The sequence below is a fragment of the Aquarana catesbeiana genome, linkage group LG04 (assembly GCF_042186555.1).
Source record: "Aquarana catesbeiana isolate 2022-GZ linkage group LG04, ASM4218655v1, whole genome shotgun sequence".
Taxonomy (NCBI): domain Eukaryota; kingdom Metazoa; phylum Chordata; class Amphibia; order Anura; family Ranidae; genus Aquarana; species Aquarana catesbeiana.
The window spans coordinates 439,338,454-439,358,502 of NC_133327.1; the positions used below are offsets into that span (position 1 = coordinate 439,338,454).

The 20,049-nt window shown below is 43.1% G+C and overlaps 1 protein-coding gene across 2 annotated transcripts in view; it reads left to right on the forward strand.

The window, feature by feature from the left end:
- UST (uronyl 2-sulfotransferase) overlaps positions 1 to 20,049 on the forward strand; it is a 770,399-nt gene that overhangs the window by 495,970 nt on the left and 254,380 nt on the right. For both annotated transcript variants that reach the window (XM_073627439.1, XM_073627438.1), the window contains exon 4: positions 14,135 to 14,214. In XM_073627439.1, the coding sequence (XP_073483540.1) occupies positions 14,135 to 14,214 (80 nt within the window). The remainder of the gene's footprint in view (positions 1 to 14,134; positions 14,215 to 20,049) is intronic.

Sequence of the window (20,049 nt, forward strand, 5' to 3'; positions counted from 1 at the left end):
CTAGGCTGTGTGGCTTTCCCTCTGGTGGCGCAGGTCAGCAGGGTTCTCTCTCTGGTGGTGTTCTCTCAGCACTGTCCTCCCCCTCTGGAGTCCTGGGTGCACTTCCCTGAAAGCTTTCCTGGGCTCCTGGCTCTCTCTCCCATTTAGCTGAGCATGCTATGTGGGCTGCAGTTTCCGTGTTACAGTGGGGCTGCCAGTCCTCGGGACTACATGTCCCACAATCCTCTTCTCTGCTCCTTTTTCTATTCTGTTTCTTCCCTGGGTATGTGAAGGCTGGGAAAGATACATAGTGGGCAGCTGTGCTGGCAAGTGCTGCTCACTAGTACAGCAGCGTGCGCAAGAGGGAGAGGGAGGGGGGAAAGAAGAGCCCGCAGCTGCATTGGCATCACTAGGGTTGGGGTCAAACCCCCTTCCACCAACTATAGTCGCCCCTCAGTACAGACCCCCCCTCCACTAAGTATAGACCCCCTCCATCAGTGCAGAACCCGCACTAAGTATAAACCCCTCCCTCAGTACAGACCTTACTCAGTACAGACCCCCCCCAGGAAAACCCCCCCTCCATTAGTACAGACCCCCCCAGGACAGACCCCCCCTCAATTAGTACAGACCCCCCCCAGGACAGACCCCCCCCTCCATTAGTAACGACCCCCAGGACAGACCCCCCTCCATTAGTACAGACCCCCAGGACAGACCCCTCCTTCATTAGTACAGACCCCCCCAGGACAGAGCCACCCCTCCATTACTACAGACCCCCCAGGACAGAGCCCCCTCCATTAGTACAGACCCCCCAGGACAGACCCCCCCTCCATTACTACAGACCCCCCAGGACAGAGCCCCCCTCCATTAGTACAGAGCCCCCCTCCATTAGTACAGACCCCCCAGGACAGACCCCACTCCATTACTATAGACCCCCCTCCATTAGTACAGAGCCCCCCTCCATTAGTACAGACCCCCCAGGACAGACCCCCCTCCAATAGTACAGACCCCCCCAGGACAGAGCCACCCCTCCATTACTACAGAGCCCCCTCCATTAGCACAGACCCTCCAGGACAGAGCCCCCCTCCATTACTACAGACCCCCCCAGGACAGAGCCCCCCTCCATTACTACAGACCCCCCAGGACAGAGCCCCCCTCCATTACTACAAAGCCCCCCTCCATTACTACAGACCCCCCAGGACAGAGCCCCCCCTCCATTACTACAGACCCCCCAGGACAGAGCCCCCCTCCTCCATTAGTACAGACCCCCCCTCCATTAGGGTACAGTACATATGATAAAAACACCCGGGTGGCAGCTGGAGAGGAGAGTGTGCAGCCGCGCTGCCCGGGTGGAGAACAGAAGAGTACACAGCAGGAGTGAGAGACACAGAGAGGAGGAGAATGTGTCAGCACGAACCGCTTCCCCTCCTGCGCGAGACATCACTCACTGCACGGCTGGTCTCTCTCCACACAGAGACCAGCCTCTCTGCCTCCCTTCTCATCTTCGGCTGGCTGTTCTCCTTCTCTGACAGAAGGAGGGAGGGGCTTGAGCAGTGAATACAGCGGAGCCTTTCTTCTTAGAACACCAGCGGAGAGGCGCCGCAGGACACAAACAAGAGGAGGAGGAGGAGGGAAGGGAGCACTCTGGCGCTTCAGCACCCCCACCTCTCTGGCGCTGGGGTGCACTGCACCCCGTGCACCCCGTCTGGGATCGGCCCTGTAATTACCACTGGGTTTTTTATTGTTTGTTAAGGCTCCATGCACACTGGAGCTCATAAACTGCCTTTTTTAACAGCTCTTAAACTCCACTCTATGTTATCCTAGGTGTCCATTCACACATGGACGTTTTTTAGCTTTTATCAGCAGTGGAGTTTATGGGCTGTTCTCTGAACGCCATAAAATCGCGTTCAGAGTGCCATTTTTCTGACCACAAAAAAAGCTAAAAAAAACGCTGATAAACGCGCGTTAATTAGCGTTCGGCTTTCTATTTTTTCAATGCATTGTGGGATTTTTGGAGTGTCCTCTGTATTTTTATTAAAAAGGCCCAAGGCTAAAAAACGCACATAAACGCTCTTACAAAACGCGTTTTCTGCCGGCAATCTGGCGTCCATAAAAAGCTTTTTTGAGCTCCATTGTGCATGGAGCCTAAAGAAACAAAGAAAGACTGAAAATTTTGAAAAAACAAAAACAAAACATTTTTCATAATTTGTTAAAATTTTTTTACAAAACAGGTAGTTTTTATCCTTCACTGATGTGCGCTGATGAGGCTGCACTGATAGGCACTGCTAGGCTAGACACTGATGAAGCGGCACTGGTGGGCACTGATGAAGCTGCACTTGTGGGCACTGATGAGGTGGCACTGGTGGGCACTGATGAGGTGGCACTGATAGGCAGCACTGAGAGGTGGCACTGATAGGCGGCACTGATAGGTGACATTGATGATGAGGCACTGACAGCAGGATGGGAACTGATAGGTAGTACTGGTTGGCACTGATTGGCAGCACTGGTGGGCACTGATAGATGGCACTGGTTGGCACTGATTAGCAGCACTGGTGGGCACAGATTGGGACCGATGTCCCTGTAACAGAAGCCCGTTACTGGCTTATTTCTTTTCTTGCCGGGAGAGGGGCCTTCTTCTTTTCTCGCCAGTAGATCACTTTTATTGGAGACGAGAGAGGGGCCTCCGTTTACGGGAGCCGTCAGTAGCGGTGGAGACTATCAGGTCCTCCTCCCTCACAGGCTGAATGTTGAGTGAGGGATAGATGGCCCCCCCTCGAGTCCATAGCATTGGATGGCGGAAACTATGTCAAACCTCACTTCCGCCCAATGCTCTTAAAGGGGAATTTGTTTTTTGTAAAAAAAAAAAATTACATTTAATTTTTTATTTTAATTTTTTTATTGCATTCTAGTGTAAATGTGAGTCCTGTCATGCCTTTTTCTATTACAAGGGATGTTTACATCCCTTGTAATAGGAATAGGAATAAAAGTGACCCGATTTTTTTTATTTTAAAAAGACAGTGTAAAAATAAAAAGGAAATAAGAAAAAAAAAATTTAAATCGCCCCGTCCCGCCGAACTCGCACGCAGAAGCGTTCAAACCACACATGTGAGGTATCGCGGCGATCGTTAGAGCGAGAGCAATAATTCTAGCACTAGACCTCCTATGTAACTCAAAATTGGTAACCTGTAGAAATTTTTAAACGTCGCCTATGGAGATTTTTAAGGGTCAAAGTTTGTCGCCATTCCACGAGAGGGCGCAATTTTGAAGCGTGACATGTTGGGTATCAGTTTATCTTTCACAATATAAAAAAGATTGGGCTAACTTTACTGTTGTCTTATGTTTTCATTCAAAAAAGTGTATTTTATTTTAAAAATTGCGCTTGTGAGACGGTGTGACATAAAGTATTGCAACGACCGCCATTTTATTCTCTACGGTGGTTAATATCATAAATAATAACATGTTCTTAGATTTTTACTCCAGAAGTATATAATGAGTTTGGAAATTCTAGAGAAATACTTAAAAAATGCATTTCAGTTTAACTAAACCCATTCAGTTTTACTCGACTAAAATGATTTTAACTAAAATACGACTAAAACTAAAAAGGCCTTTTAGTCAAAAGACTATGACTAAAATTAAATCAAAATTTGACATCAAAATTAACACTGGTGGACTTGCCTAGTCAAAAGCCTTGATTTTAATTCCATTGTAATGTTAGGGGTTAAAAAGGGCAGTTCATGCAAAAAACGACTACAAATATCTTGCAACTAAAAGGAATTTTGCATAGAGAAGTGGTAGAAAAATTCATTAAGTCAATGTCAGAGTCTGGTGGGCAGTTATGTAAAATGCCTAAAGCCCCATACACACTATCAGATTTTCTGCTGATTTTTGTCTTCAGATTTACCAAAACCCTATAATATGAGGTCAAACCTTAGGCGTTTCAATTTGTATGCAATCAGGCAGACCCTTGTACTACATGGTTAAATCTGAAGACAAAAATCAGCAGAAAATCTGACAACAGTAAAGTTAGCCAATTTTTTTATATTGTGAAAGATAATGTTATGCCGAGTAAATTGATACCCAACATGTTGCATGTTTTGAGTTACAGAGGAGGTCTAGGGCGAGAATAATTTCTCTCGCTCTACCAACCCTGGCGATACCTCACATGTGTGGTTTGAACACCGTTTTCATATGCAGGCGCTACTCACGTATGCAATCGCTTCTGCACACGAGCTTGGCGGGATGAGGCGTGTTTAAAAAAAAAAAAGATTATTTATTTTACCTTTTTATTTTTTATTTTTACACTGTTCTTTAAAAAAAAAAAAGTGTCACTTTTATTCCTATTACAAGGAATGTAAACATCCCTTGTAATAGAAAATAAAGCATGACAGGTCCTCTTAAATATGAGATCTGGGGTCAAAAAGACCTCAGATCTCATATTTACACTAAAATGCAATTAACAAAAAAAAAAGTTGTCATTTAAAAAATACACAAAAAAATGGCCCTTTTAGAGCGATGGGCGGAAGTGATGTTTTGACGTTGCTTCTGCCCAGCCATGGTATGAAGATGGGTGGGGGCCATCTTCCCCTCACTCATCTCTATACCACAGAGGCAAAAGGATCCAATCGCCTTCACAGCTGCCAAAGGCTCCTGTAAGCGGCGGAGGGCACCGGAGCGCTGCAGGGGCCCCTCTCCCGCCGCTGATATAAGTGATCTTGCGCCAAATCCGCCGCACAGACCACTTTTATCTGAAAGCGGACCACCAGCTGAAGAAGAGGATACCGGGGTTATGGTAGCTAGCTGCTGCCATAATAACGATATTTCTCTTCAAAGTTAGGACATATATTGGCGTGCGGTGGTCCGTAAGTAGTTAAACAAGACAGCTTTCCCAAAGCGCTGATATAACAGGGAAGGCCACATAGATGATCAAATTGTTGAAAGTACTTCTTACGTTTTTCTTTCAAGTCTATACAAACTTTGGGAGTGTCTGTGGCATTTAAAAAAAGATGCTAAATTAAAATAAATCCAGCTCTGCCTAAGGACTCTTTCACACTGGTGAACCGATCGGGTCCACCTATCAGTTTTTCAGGCAGACCCGATAGGACCATCCAGTCTCCTTTATGGAGCAGCGGATGTCAATGAACATGTGTCCATTGACACTCGCCAACACAGAATCCGATCCTGTTTGCTAAAAACAGACGGACAGAGATCTGTTCCCTATCTGTCTAGCAAATCGGATAGGATGGTGTAGTCAGGTGTAAACGGGCAGGCAGTCTGTTTACATCCGACCGCCCATAGAGAAGAGCAGGCTGTGTCTGTGTCTGTTTGCTCTGCATAAGCAGAGCGGACACGGACCAGCCATCCGCATACTTAGTGGGGATCAGCGGACAGATTCCCCGCTGAGCAGGCGAACTGCAACGGGGAATCTCATGTGTAAGGGGCTTTATGGTATCAGTTTTGTCAAAAATATGATGGTACTAATAATAGCAAAGTTCAACTAGTATATAAAATACAGACATATCTGGACAAATGTTAAAGTGGATGTAAACCCTCACATATACCCAGTGAAGTGAACAGCCTCAGATGATACACAGGGATGAAACCAATCCTCCTACATAAGTTTTACGCGTATATCTGCTGTCCTCAGCTTTACAGTTGTGTTCATAAGTTTACATACCCTGGCAGAATTTATAATTTCTTGGCAATTTTTCAGAGAATATGAATGATAACACAAAAACATTTCTTTCACTCATGGTTAGTGTTTGGCTGAAACCATTTATTATCAATCAACTGTGTTTACTCCTTTTAGATCAGAATGATAACAGAAATCACCCAAATGGCCCTGATCAGGTTTACATACCTTGGAATGTTTGACCTTGGTACAGACGCAGAAGGTGGCACACACAGGTTAAAATGGCAAATAAATGTTAATTTCCCACATTTGTGGCTTTTTAAATCACAATTAGTGTCTGCTTATAAATAGTCAATGAGTTTGTTAGCTCTCACATGGATGCACTAGCAGGCTAGACACTGAGCCATGAGGAGGTAGAAAAGAATAGTCAAAAGACCTGTGTAACAAGGTAATGAAACTTTACAAAGATGGAAAAGGATATAAAAAGATATCCAAAGCCTTAAATATGCCAGTCAGTACTGTTCAGTCACTTAATAAGAAGTGGAAAATTTCTGAATCTCCTGATTCCAAGCCAAGGTTAGGTAGATCCAGAAAGATTTCAGCCACAACTGCCACAGGAACTGTTCCGGATACAAAGAAAAACCCACAGGTAACCTCAGGAGAAATACAGGCTGCTCTGGAAAAAGATGGTGTGGTTGTTTTTAACCAATTAAGCCCTAGACCATTTGGCTGCCTAAAGACCAGAGGACTTTTTACAATTTGGCACTGCGCTGATTTAACTGGTAATTGCGCGGTCATGCAATGTTGTACCCAAACGAAATGTATATCCTTTTTTTCCCCACAAATAGAACTTTCTTTTGATGGTATTTGATTGCCTCTGTTATTTTCATTTTTTGCGATATAAACGGAAAACGAAAACTTTTTTAAAAAAAGAAAGAAAAGAAAAATGTATTTTTTTTTCTGTTTTCAATTTTCAAAACTTTGTGACAAAAAGCGAGATCTGCAAAATACACACCATACCTCTCAGCAAATAGCTTGGGGTGTCTACTTTCCAAAATTGGGTCATTTGGGGGGTTTTGTGCCATCTGGGCATTCCATGGCCTCCAAAACTGTGATAGGCAGTGAGGAGTGAAATCCAAAATTTACACCCTTAGAAAGCCTGAAGGTGGTGCTTGATTTTCGGGGTCCCATACACGGCTAGGCTCCCAAAAAGTCTCACATGTGGTATTTTGAAGTATAATTTCACATATTCCCCTGGCATGTTTGAGCAATATATCATTTAGTGACAACTTTGTGAAAAAAAAGATTGTCTTTTTCCTGCAACTTGTGTCAAAATATAAAATATTCCATGAACTCGACATGCCTCTCAGCAAATAGCTTGGGGTGTTTACTTTCCAAAATGGGGTCATTGGGGGGGGGGGGGGGGGGATTTAATGTCCTGGCATTTTATGCACAACATTTAGAAGCTTATGTCACACATCACCCACTCTTCTAACCACTTGAAGACAAAGCCCTTTCTGACACTTCTTGTTTACATGAAAAAATATTTTTTTTGCAAGAAAATTACTTTGAACCCCCAAACATTATATATTTTTTTAAAGCAAAGGCCCTACAGATTAAAATGGTGGGTGTTTAATTTTTTTTTTCACACAGTATTTGTGCAGCGATTTTTCAAACGCAATGTTTGATGAAATAAAAAAGATGATCTTAGGCCGAGTACATGGATACCAAACATGACATGCTTTAAAATTGCGCACAAACGTGCAGCGGCGACAAACTACATACATTTTTAAAAGCCTTTACAGGTTACCACTTTAGATTTACAGAGGAGGTCTACTTCTAAAATTACTGCCCTCGATCTGACCTTCACGGTGATACCTCACATGCATGATGCAATTGCTGTTTACATATGACGCCAGACCGACGCTTGCGTTTTTTTTAAATTATTTATTTTGTTTTTTTATTTTATTTTTAACTACTTCCCACCCGGCCAATGTACATAAACCACCGGGTGGGCGCTCTCTCCTTCTGAGTGGATGTTCAGGACGCAGCGGCGTGATCCTGATGTGCTCGTGTCACCCGGACGCGGCGCATCACCGATCAGCATGTCATAAAAACATACGGCGACCATTCCAGTGTTCAAAAGCCGTGCCTCCTCCTCGTCTATGATAGGCAGAACACTCAATTTCCCAGCAGTCAGTGTTCAGTCTATCACGGACATCCTCTCATCCTCATACCACGGACGATGTCTGTGATAGGCTGGACACTGACTGATGGGAAATTGAGTGTTCTGCCTATCACAGACGAGGAGGAGGCGTGGCTTTTGAACACTGGAATGGCCGCCGTATGTTTTTATGATACGTTGGCCGCCATCTGTCTGCATGACACGCTGATCAGGTAGGCAGACAGCGGTGACTCGAGTATAAGCCAAGGGGGGCACTTTCAGCCTAAAAAAAAGGGCTGAAAATCTCGGCTTATACTCGGGTATATACGGTATATCGCAAAAAAAAAAAAAAAACATGTTGTGAATAGATACCACCAAAAGAAAGCACTATTTGTGCAAACAAAATGATAAAAATTTCATTTCGGTACAGCGTAGCATGACCGCGCAATTGTCATTGAAAGTGCGAGAGCGCTGAAATCTGAAAATTGGTCTGGGAAGGAAGGGGGCAAAAGTGCCCAGTATTGATGTGGTTAAACTGATCGGTGTGATAAAATGCTTTCCCAATTTCCCAATGGCGCTGTTTATATCAGGCAAAATCAAAATCATGAAATGCTCGTAGCTTCAGGTTTATTAGGCCATAGAGATGATTGGAGCCATTCTGGTCTCTGATCAACTCTATGGTCAGCTGGCGGAACTACCGGCTGCATTCTCAGGAGGTTCCCTGTTGGGACAGGAGAGCCAAAGAAAACCATGGAAGACGGTGGGGGGGGACATTCCCTCCCACTGCTTGTAAAAGCAGTCTAGAGGCTAATTAACCACTGGGATTGCTTTTACATGAAAGCCACTGCTGGCTGAAAAGAATGATACCAAGATGATACCTAAACCCACAGGCATCATTCTGGTATAACCACTCAAAGTCCAGCAACATACCAGTACGTTGCGGGTCCTTGTTGAGCATATATAGTAATCTTTTTTTTCATGCAGCCTGTGGGCTGAACGAAAAAAAGAGATTGAGCAGTGGGTATGCCCACCATTAGAATACCTCCCTTCATCCACCCACTTCTAATGATGGGCATACATGCACCATTTTGTTTTTAACTGTGGTGGTGAAATCATCTCCTACAGCGCTGTAGTCTTGGCTTTATGTTTCGTGGGAGCAAATGCTGTTGCTGTCAAGATAAATAAATCCACGCTGCAGCTGAATGGCGTACCTGCTAAGCAAATGATGGTTAACAATAAAACAAAGTAGCATAGTATAGTATAACAGTAAGACATACCATACCTGCAAAGCAAATAAAAAAAATAGTAAAAAATAAAACCTTTTTACGCAACCTGTGCCTAAAATATATATGCCGAAGCATAGGGGCATCCGCCCCAAAAGTTAGGAGCAAATCGCTCCTCCACTCCTGCTGCCCCCATGCCTCAGCATATATGCTCTTTTTTTTTTTAACTGTGGTGGTGAAATCACCTCCTACAGCACCGGAGACACGGATTTATGTATTGTGGGAGCGGAGAATAGAGAGAGAGAGAGGACAATAAAAGGACAACTCTTTTTGTTTTTTTTATTTTATATTTTTTGTGTTTTTTCTTTTTTTTCCTTTTTTTTTTTTTTTTTTTTTTTTTACACTTTCAATTGGAACTGTAACTATAACTGTAGCGGTTCGGTTGCAGTTTCGGGTCTCTCAAAATGTGATGGCATCTGGGGAGACCCTGCGAAAGTGTGTCCTAGTCTGTACAGTGCTGTACCCTATGCTAAAACTATGGTAGCATTCAAAACGTTCACCAATGCAAAGAACAGGATTGTCAGGACAGGAGGGACAAAAATAGCGGGTGTCACACCTATATCCGTGCTTTCTTCAGACACATTTTCTTTGGGGGGCTCGTTGGGTAGGGGTACTAGGGAGGACATACGGAAAATGCCTCTCATGCAGCCGGCTTACTGCATTTGAATTGGGAAGGTGAGGTGGAGCACCGTCTGGAAACAGAAGGACTCTGACGATCTCTTCCTGGAATTTAAGGAAGGATCCAGTCTGTCCTGAAGCTCTATATAGCACATGAGCATTCAGCAAAGCCAGTTGAAATAACTATACAGACACTTTTTTGTACCAGCGTCTGGCCTTACGGGCAACTAGGTCCAGTGCCAACAACTGGTCGTTGAGGTCCACTCCTCCCATATTTTGGTTATATTCGTGGATACAGAGGGGTTCCTCAACAACACCAGTCGCCGTAGGAATTTGGACCGTTGTGCCTGCGTGAAGGGAGGACGGAACAAAAACATTCTTATTATCCCTCCACTTCACAGCGAGCAAATTATTACACTTGAAGCAGGCTCTCTCCCCCAGCCTAAGACAGGAATCTAAAAGCCGCTGGAGTAAGTCCCGGCGATTAGGTCGTACGGTGCCACATGCGCCAATCTGATCAAACAAGTGACTAAAAAGTGGCACGCTCGTGTAATAATTGTCCACATACAAATGGTACCCCTTTCCGAATAAGGGTGACACCAAGTCCCACACAATCTTGCCAGCGCTCCCTATGTAATCTGGGCAGTTCTCCAGTTCTACGTGACTATCTCTTCCCTCGTAAACCATAAAACTATATGTATAGCCTGTGGCCCTGTCACATACATCTTGACCCCATATCTGGCATGCTTGCTGGGAAGATACTGTTTGAAAGACCAGCGGCCAGAAAATTTAATCAGGGACTCATCAACGCAGACAACTTGATGGGGAGTAAACAAAAATGTTCGTTGAAGTGGTTTACGAGGGGCTGAATTTTGTAGGGCCGATCGTATCCAGGGTCTCCACGAGGACGACAGAGTTCATTGTTGTTGAAGTGCATGAACCGCAAGATCTGCTCGTATTGTGCCCTGACCATGGAGGCAGAGAACAGGGGCATATGGTAAATTGGGTCAGTGGACCAATATGACCACAACGTACTCCATTTTAGCTATGCCCATGTCGAGAGATAGGCCCAGAAAGGTCTTAAATTCGGAAACCGTAATTGGTTTCCAATCTCTGGCAAGGGAGGACTGGGGATTAGTGGCGATGAATTGACCAACATACAAATTACTTTTGTCCACAATAGATCTATAGAGATCTTCGGTGAAAAACAGCGAATACAAATCAAGTGACGTAAAATCAACTGTTTCTTGCACCTCAACAACAGCAGAAGATGATCGGGGTCTGGTAAGCCTGACCTTGGCAGGGACCACAACTCGTCGTCAGAGATATCTTCACCAGTGTACCTTCGATTTGTCATTTTGGGCTCTAAATTTACTGGTACAGTAGTGAGACTCACAGGAAAAAAATGCTCCTAGGCTGTCAGCAACTGTATCAAACGCTACCAAAAAGACTGTTAGCAATCACAGGGATCAGGCCTGACTCTGCGAACGCTGCAGTTATGTGTGTTGTGTTTTGTAAGTGACAGCGATCGATCGATACTGCACTTGGGTGCGCTGGGCTGGGCTGGGCGGAGGGGCAAAACTGCAGGTGCTAGCAGGTATCTGGGCTGATCCCGCTAACACTGCCTTTTTGGGAACCCTAAAATGCTGGGGCCACTAATATAGTTCTGATCAGATATTGATCCGTTCAGACACTACACTACTAAGGGAGGTGTATGCTGCGTGCGAGGGTGTTGGCGATACTGGCTCTAATCTGACGCTGCCTGGGGTGACGCAGACCCTAACTGACCCTAAAACCCAACTGATATCACCCGCTGGGCGATCAGGGGGTTAAACCTTTATTGGGTAATAAACGGTGGGTATTAAAAACAAACTAACTAACCAGCATCACCTGTAACACTTATACGGTGATCACTAGTGAAAGGGTTAACTAGGGGCAAGCAGGGGGTTAAAACCTTTATTAGGTAGTATATGGGGGTACCAGACGCTATAAAAAGCTGACGTTGAACCTAACAAGCTAACTATCGTCAGCCGTGACACTTATACGGCGATCAGAAAATTATTGATTAGTAACACTGGCGACAGGGGGTGAAAGTGTTAACTGGGGGGCGATCAAGGGGTTAAACCTTTATTGGGGGGGTTAGGGGGGTACCCTAGACCTAAAGGGGCCTACCACTAATTGCCCTAACACTTATAACAGTCACAAAATGACACCAATGCAGTGATCAGTAAAAAAAATGAAAACTGCTATTGGTGTCACTGTGACAAGGGGTGCAGGGGAGTGATCGGGGGGTAATTTATGTGCCTATGTGAACTGGTGTTAGTGTGCTGTTGGTGTACCTCACTGTGATGTCTTTTCTCCTCGGGCTCCGGAACGAAAAGGCTACACAAGGAGAGATGACATCACTTCCTCTGCTTCTGTTTACAGTTTCAGAAGCAGAGGAGGCTTCCCATTCGTCAGGAGTAATTGCTAGGTGGTGGCCATGAATCGGAGGCCTCCCCCTCAGCACGGATCACTCCTGGAACGAAGCCGACTGCCGTAGGCACCGGGAGGGGGCCCGATGCAGGGGAAGGGCAGATCAGGCGGCCGTGATTGTGTGAGCGCTCGCATTATGCAGTGTCAGCGAGCAGAGGGAGGGGGGAGGAATCACCCGCAGGAGCTGACTGGGGATGCTCTCCCTCTCAATAGAGACTGTTACTCCAGCGGCGGCCCGAGTAAGATGCGGCGCATCCGCTAAGAATGCAAACAAAAAGACATTGCCTTTTTGTAAAAAAAAAAAATATTTTTTTTTTAAATTGGGGGGGCACATGGTGGGGTACAGCATAATGTTGGGGGGTCAGGGCCCCCCCATAGGGACGCCATTGGACACTGGGGAGGTAAAATGGCTAATTGGGCACAGTTTGGACATTTTCACTTCAGGGTGTACTCACTTTTGTTGCCGGTGGTTTAGACATTAATGGCTGTGTGTTGAGTTATTTTGAGGGGACAGTAAATTTACACTGTTATACAAGCTGTACACTCACTGCTTTACATTGTAGCAAAGTGTAATTTCTTCAGTGTTGTCACATGAAAAGATATAATAAAATATTACAAAAATGTCAGGGGTGTACTCACTTTTGTGAGATACTGTACGCCCATATGCCTGCCCGTGCCATTCTGTCGACGTATATCATCGTGCGGCAGTCAGCAAGTGGTTAAGGAGCACAATACGATATGATACTTGAACAAAAAAGAGCTGCATGCTCAAGTTGCCAAAAAGAAGCCTTTATTGTACAAGTTCCACAAAAAAACCTGGTTACAATATGCCCAACAACACCTTGACATGCCTCATTGGCTTTTTTGTGGCATTGGCGCAGTAAAGGCTTCCTTCTGGCAGCTCAACCATGCAGCTCTTTGTTGTTCAAGTAGAATTGAATTTTGCTCCTTAAAAACAACCACACCGTCTTTTTGGAGTGCAGCCGGTATTTCTCCTGCGGTTACCTGTGGGTTTTTCTTTGTATCCTGAGCAATTCTTCTGCCAGTTGCGGCTGCAATCTTTCTTGGTCTACCTGACCTTTGCTTGGTATCAATAGAGCCCCTAATTTTCCACTTCTCAATAAGTGATTAAACAGTACTGACTGGCATATTCAAGGCTTTGGATATCTTTTTATATCCTTTTCCATCATAGTAAAGTTTCATTTCCATGTTATGCAGGTCTTTTGACTGTTCTTTTCTACCTCCTCGTGACTCAGTACCTAGCCTGCTTAGTGCATCCATGTGAGAGCTAACAAACTCATTGACTATTTATACACAGACACTAATTGTGATTTAAAAAGCCACAAATGTGGGAGATTAACCTTTAATTGCCATTTTAACCTATGTGTGCCACTTTCTGTGTCTGTACCAAGGCCAAACATTCCAGGGTATGTTAACTTTTTAACAGGGCCATATGGGTGATTTCTGTTATCATTATGATTTAAAAAAACACAGGTGATTGATAATAAATGGCTTCAGCCAAACACTAACCATGAGTGAGTGAAAGAAATGTTTTTGTGTTATCATTCATATTCTCTGAAAAATGGCCAAGAAATCATAAATTCTGCCAGGGTATGTTAACTTATGAGCACAACCAGCCAGGACATCTGGTTGGAGGAAAGGCACCCCCCCCCCTCCACATAGGTAGAAGAACAAAGATACTTTCAGAGCTGTGCTGTGACAAGGCAAGCTCTTTGCTAATCTATTTATAGCAACTTGCCTCCACACAAATTTCAGGTTGGTTTTATCTTGGTTGACAGAGAACTTGTCAGAATTTATCATGCTGATAATAGAGCAAGGAAAGAGTGCTTTGGAGAGAGATAAGAAAACACTACAGATATATGTGCTTAGGTGAAATTTCATGAATCAGGTTCATATCCACTTTAAGTTATATTCTAGTTTTACATTTCTTTGAGTTAATAAAAACCTTAATGTTTGCTCTATTTCTAGATGGAGTTGATAAAGAACATTAGTACTGCTGAGCAACCTTATTTATTTACTCGACATGTTCACTTTCTTAACTTTTCAAGGTAAGTTGTGCTGTTGGTAAGACTGAATTATACAAAAGCAAACTATTTTATGCATTTATTTTGTTTTTTGTAGTACATGTTTTGCAGCTCTTTACAAAAAAGCATAATCCTTTTACACCAGATTCTACCCTCTACCCTCCCAGGCACATGGTCAAAGAGGTGCCAATCTGCCTGTTAGCTGCTTGGTAAAATTTAAAAAAGAACTAATACATTGTATTAGACCTTGCAAGGACCAATTAATTACAATGTATTTTTGTTTTCTGACACAGAAGCTACTGAAGTAAACCTAAAGGTAGAGAAAAACGTTTTTTTTTTTTTTTATAGCTGTAATAAACCCTAAAGCAAACCTTTATTAAATCACAGCTTACTAATTCTTAGATGTGATGGCTACATCTTTCTTTTATTTTCATCTGGTGATCCAGCCAATAAATCATGTTTTTCAAAAGAACAAGCTCTCCTGCAAATGTAGCAATTTAGAGTGTTGAGACAAACCATTTACCACTGACAGGGTTGCTTACAATGAATAATTTATATTTATTCATGTAAAACCATTATCATAAAAGAAAAAGATCTGTTGCTGTACCTTCTTATGTGACTGCAGTGTGAGTGTGTGGGGGGTGTCGACATCTTCTGCCCATTGGAGGGCAGGCAGGCTGTTCTCCAAGCACAGGCAGAAAACTGACCACGCTGGAATGGATGTGCTCTCATGCCTAGCGTGGTCAGTTTGAAATAGAGAAGCAAGGGGACTGGCAGGAATAGCAGAAATTTTACACAATGGATGCAATGCAAAGAAAACAGAATACTTGTTAACACAAGTACAGTATAACAGGCACATTTCAGGAATGCAAAATTTCGGGATAACACATTCTTAAAGTATGGTTTTAGTGGGTGTAAGCCAATATCATAAGTATAGAGAAAATCTGTCATGATTATAAAGAAATATATTCCCCCCTATTTAATTTAAACAGTTACTTTGAGCCTGGCATCTTCCACATCCATTTTATCAAGAAGCTTAAAGTTGAATGTCATAAATAAACCAATTTCCTGATACACCCTTCCCTTTGCGGTCATGACTAAAAAAAAAAATAGTACAACGTAAGCTTCTCCTTATTTTGAACTGACCTTTTTTGCAACCCTGATGATGTAATCACAGGATCCCTGCAGTTCCTGTGTTCTTCTGAAGCCCTGGTTGTGTGGGAGGAGTGCCAGTGTGAGGCCTTAATAATGTGAAGAAATATATCAGTAATCTCAGTATCTCGAAGCACAATTGTTTTTAAGCATTAAAAATGTATTCTGAGATAATGAATACAACCACCACTGCCTAGCATTGAAGATCTATCTGCTCAAACTCATAGCTGAATTCCAGCCTTACCTTTTTTTTTTCTGGTATAGGCAGCCTGTCCCTTCCTGTATATACACTTGTTTATGCCTCTTTCCTGCACACTTTTCTGCCTTCATTGCTGGAGTGGGAAGCAGAAGGAAGTACCTCCCAACTTCCTCTCCCCAATGACCTCCAATAATAAGAAGACCTATGGCACCCTAAGCTCCTGACAATAGCCTGCCCCTTACTGCCATTGGCTGCCTCTATCTGCCAAAACTTTTTATCTTTCTGCTTGTGTATGTGGACCTAATTAGCATTACCAAAAGTGTGGTGTTGCGCTCATCCTTTACTATAAAGAATGTTAACTTAATTGTGGTGGCACAGTAGTGGTGGGTGTCTCTAAAGTGCAGATCTATTGCAGTCGGCCATCGCAACCATGCTTGTGTGTGACTCTGCAATAACATGAAGATATAAACCTCAAACCGAAAGTGCCTAAAGCTGTATATATATATATATATATATATATATATATATATATATATATCATAAAAAACATATATCATAAACTATTAAATAAACACAAAAATAAACTGGAGAGAATAATCAACTATACACTCATATATGAGCACGATTCATGCTATATACATGCACCTGGCTATATGTTGAGAGATACCAGGTGCACACTTGCCCAGTCAGCAGACTGCTATATTTTTTATCTCATTTTTAATCTTTATTTTTATTTTTTCAGTAGATTGTATGACTTATTATCTTTGCATAAGGATTTAATTATCACTGTGATGAGCACTTAGCACATTTATTTTTATGTGTATACACATTTATTTAGTGTATAGTTGATTAATCTCTCCAGTTTATTTTTATTTGTGTTTATTTAATAGTTTATGATATATGTTTTTTATGATATATATATATATATATATATATATATATATATATACAGCTTTAGGCACTTTCGGTTTGAGGTTTATATCTTCACATTATTGCAGAGTCACACACAAGCATGGTTGCGATGGCCGACTGCAATAGATCTGCACTTTAGAGACACCCACCACTACTGTGCCACCACAATTAAGTTAACATTTTTTATAGTAAAGAATGAGCGCAACACCACACTTTTATTTCACCATAGCAAGGGGCAGGCTGTACCCTACCCGGTGTTAGCTGCTTTTCCACATCGCAGAAACATCATTACTCTGTATTCCCTATCTCCCTGTCCCCATTATTACGATAGCGCAGGAATACCCCTCATTTGTCTAATTAGCATTACCACACCCATTAAATGAGTGTGATCTTAGGGCCCTTTCACAAGGCATTCTGATCAAGTCCATCTGTCAGTTTTACAGGGGGACCTTTTCTAAACATAGATCACTTTTTTAGTGTTTAGATGTCCCTGCATTAACCCTTTTGCTGCCAGCGACAGCAGGGGGTTTTACAGAAACTCCCGATGACTGAAGCCACTGGGAGTGTGTGTATATCTGACATGCCAACTGCTGGCTGTCAGATGAAATTATTATTATTTCAGGTACTTATATAGCGCCGTCAATTTACGCAGCGCTTTACATATACATTGCATAATCACATCAGTCCCTACCCTCAAGGAGCTTACAATCTAAGGTCCCTAACTCACATTCATACATACTAGGGACAGTTTAGACAGGATCCAATTAACCTACCAGCATGTCTTCAGTAGCTACCCGATTTGCTTCTAAACCTCCCTGTTAACGGGCACGCCCCGCCATGTTTCCCGGGCACTGCTTGCCGTCTGTGGGCCTGGGACTCGCATGGTGTGTGCCGAAGGGTAGAGGGGAGGGAGTTGAGCGGACATGCGTCTGCTGCCCTCCCCTTCTTCTTGTTGACCCGGAAGTGACGCTTAAAACATCATTTCTAGGTACCCCTTTCACTTTCCCCAGCCATAGCCGGAAAAGAATCTAATGCAGTGCAATCTGCACAGCATTAGATTCATTGGAGCCCAGGTGAGACATCACCCGAAAAAAAAAAAGTTAATGTGGAAGTAAACCCTCCAGTCATTTGCAACCAAGGAAGCTGCCATCTTGGCACCTGTTTAATCTTCAACTGCCATGATGCTGCACATGTGATCAGTTATGACACCAGCCATTGGATGGTTTGACAGTTTAGTTGAGAGCAAAAACAATGTGACAGTTACCGTAACTGTTTTGTGAAACTGTTAAATTGATGGATTTACTTCCACTTTAAGTAAAAAAAATCGAATTGTAAAAAAATTGTATTTACTCCCAAGCACATAAAATCCCTTCCCCCAAAATTTGAGGCCCCCCCCATACACACGTACAAGCATAAATGCACACATCATGGGCACCTATGCATGACAATGATGATTGTGATACACTTGTTGCATATCGCCACGCACACTGGAGTTAGAGCAATAATTTTAGCACCAGGGCTCCTTCGTAGCTCTAAACTGATGACCTGTAGGGTCATGTTTTCATTAAGTTTTTCTGCCCAGCAACCAGAATTCATATTTTGTTTTAAGCACAGCATGCTCTAGAGGAGTACCCATGAGGCTCTGTATAAGCTCCATTATCGGTAATTCACTGGGACTACTGCTTTGTGTCCTCTACTTTCCTTTTTTTCTTTTGTCTCCTCTCCTGCTGCTCCCCTGCCTTGTCGCTTGTCTCCTCTTCTTTCTCCACTGATTGTTACTGGATTGTCACTGCCCTCAGCCCCCAATTACTTCATGTGCCACTCCTCCCACTGTTCCTGCGTTATTGATCTCACAACCCCCAGTACTTTCATTACTCTCATTATCTCACTCTCATTACACCACTGTAATCATGCCGGTTCTATGCGTTGTAATTCTGTTTTTTTCTTACTGGCAGAAGGACATTCAGCAATGGGGAACAAAAGCAAATGAATGTAAGCAGAGCTAGGCTAAATGCCCCTAAACTAGGGGAGTGTCTTGGTGTGCATTCAGCCATAGGTAATAATTACATACCTCCAGGTGCATTTAGGAATGAGCTTCAAACACACCTAGAAGCATGTATTATAATTGCATGTGCAAAAGGGCTAAAAAGACGATGCAGAGGTCTTTGAATGTCAATAATATTTCTCATAGGCCTAAGACTTGCTTTCCAGAAGGAGGCATGATGTGCATGTCCAAAACGAGTACTTTAAAGACTTTATCACAAAAAATATTGTATTCTAATAACGACATGTGGCAATGTATGCAATCATTGGGCTCAATTTTATTTTTTTATTTATAATCAACTTTTGTTTTAAATTTCCACATCAACAGTCTATATTATGTAAAAAGGAAAAGAAACATACAGAAAGAATACAGTGGATGTCACAGTCACATATATATTTATGAATTGGTGTAGCACAGATCAGTTGCAAGATGGCAGTACTTCAGTAACAATCAAGTATCCCCTGACCCAAAGTACATTGGAAATATACAATGGAACTGCCTGCCTAGTAAAAAAGATGGCAAGTAGATAAAAATGTGTACCTGAACCCGTGCTCCTGCTCATGGCTGTGATGCACATTTAAAGTCTTACAGCCAACGGCTCCATTAGACCCCAGGGGATTGGAACACAGCACACTGGGCCCAGGGAAGGCCTGTAGCCTGGACTCCCCACATCAGATTGAATCCTTTCAGAAGCTGGATGTTAGCCACTTGCCGACCGTCCCATAGTAAAAAGCTAGCTGCCATAACCTCAGTATCGTTTTTTACTATTGGCGATTCTGGGTAAGAGAAAGGTGGTCCCACGGGCGGATTCACCGCACGATCACTTTTAGAAGCGCTGGGAGAGGTTAGATCCATTAGTTGGGCAAGAAGTCGAGTGAGGGAAAGATGACCCCCTCTCATCTCTATGCCCTTGGAGGACTGGAGCGACCTTTGTCATCACTTTCAATTTTCGGGCTAAAACAAATGTTTTTTCTTCTCATTTGCTTTCAAAGGTAAATGAGAGATCTGGGGTCTTTTTAAACCCCATATCTCTCGGTAAAGAGGACCTGGCTTCCTTATTTCTATTACAAGGGATGTTTACATTGTCTTCAAGTGGTTAGGGACCAGCCCCATCCTGGCTGTAACCTCCATAATTAACATATTAGCATGCCCACCCTAGACCTGTATAGCATCCTGCGGGTAAATCAACAAGATGCACCATGTGCCTTTGTGAGTGCCCACACAGGATCCAGTGGTCTGGGTACAGTCCCCTAAATCTCATTCCAAGGAGTCATCCATCTGAAAGCTGCAGAAAGGTGTCACAATGGCTATTTTTCAGCCAGGAATCTTAATATCTTAAGAGCAAAAAACCTGTACATAAGAGGTAAGGTGGCGGCATACGCGGATGATATCTTAATGTACGTAACCAAACCAAGGGTGACACTGCCAAACATAATTAGAGAAATAAAAAATATGGATAACTCTCGAATTTTAAGATTAATCCATAAAAACAGAAATACTAAATATAGGTGTAGAAAAAAAGAACTTGCATTACAAAGGGAATTCCCATTCA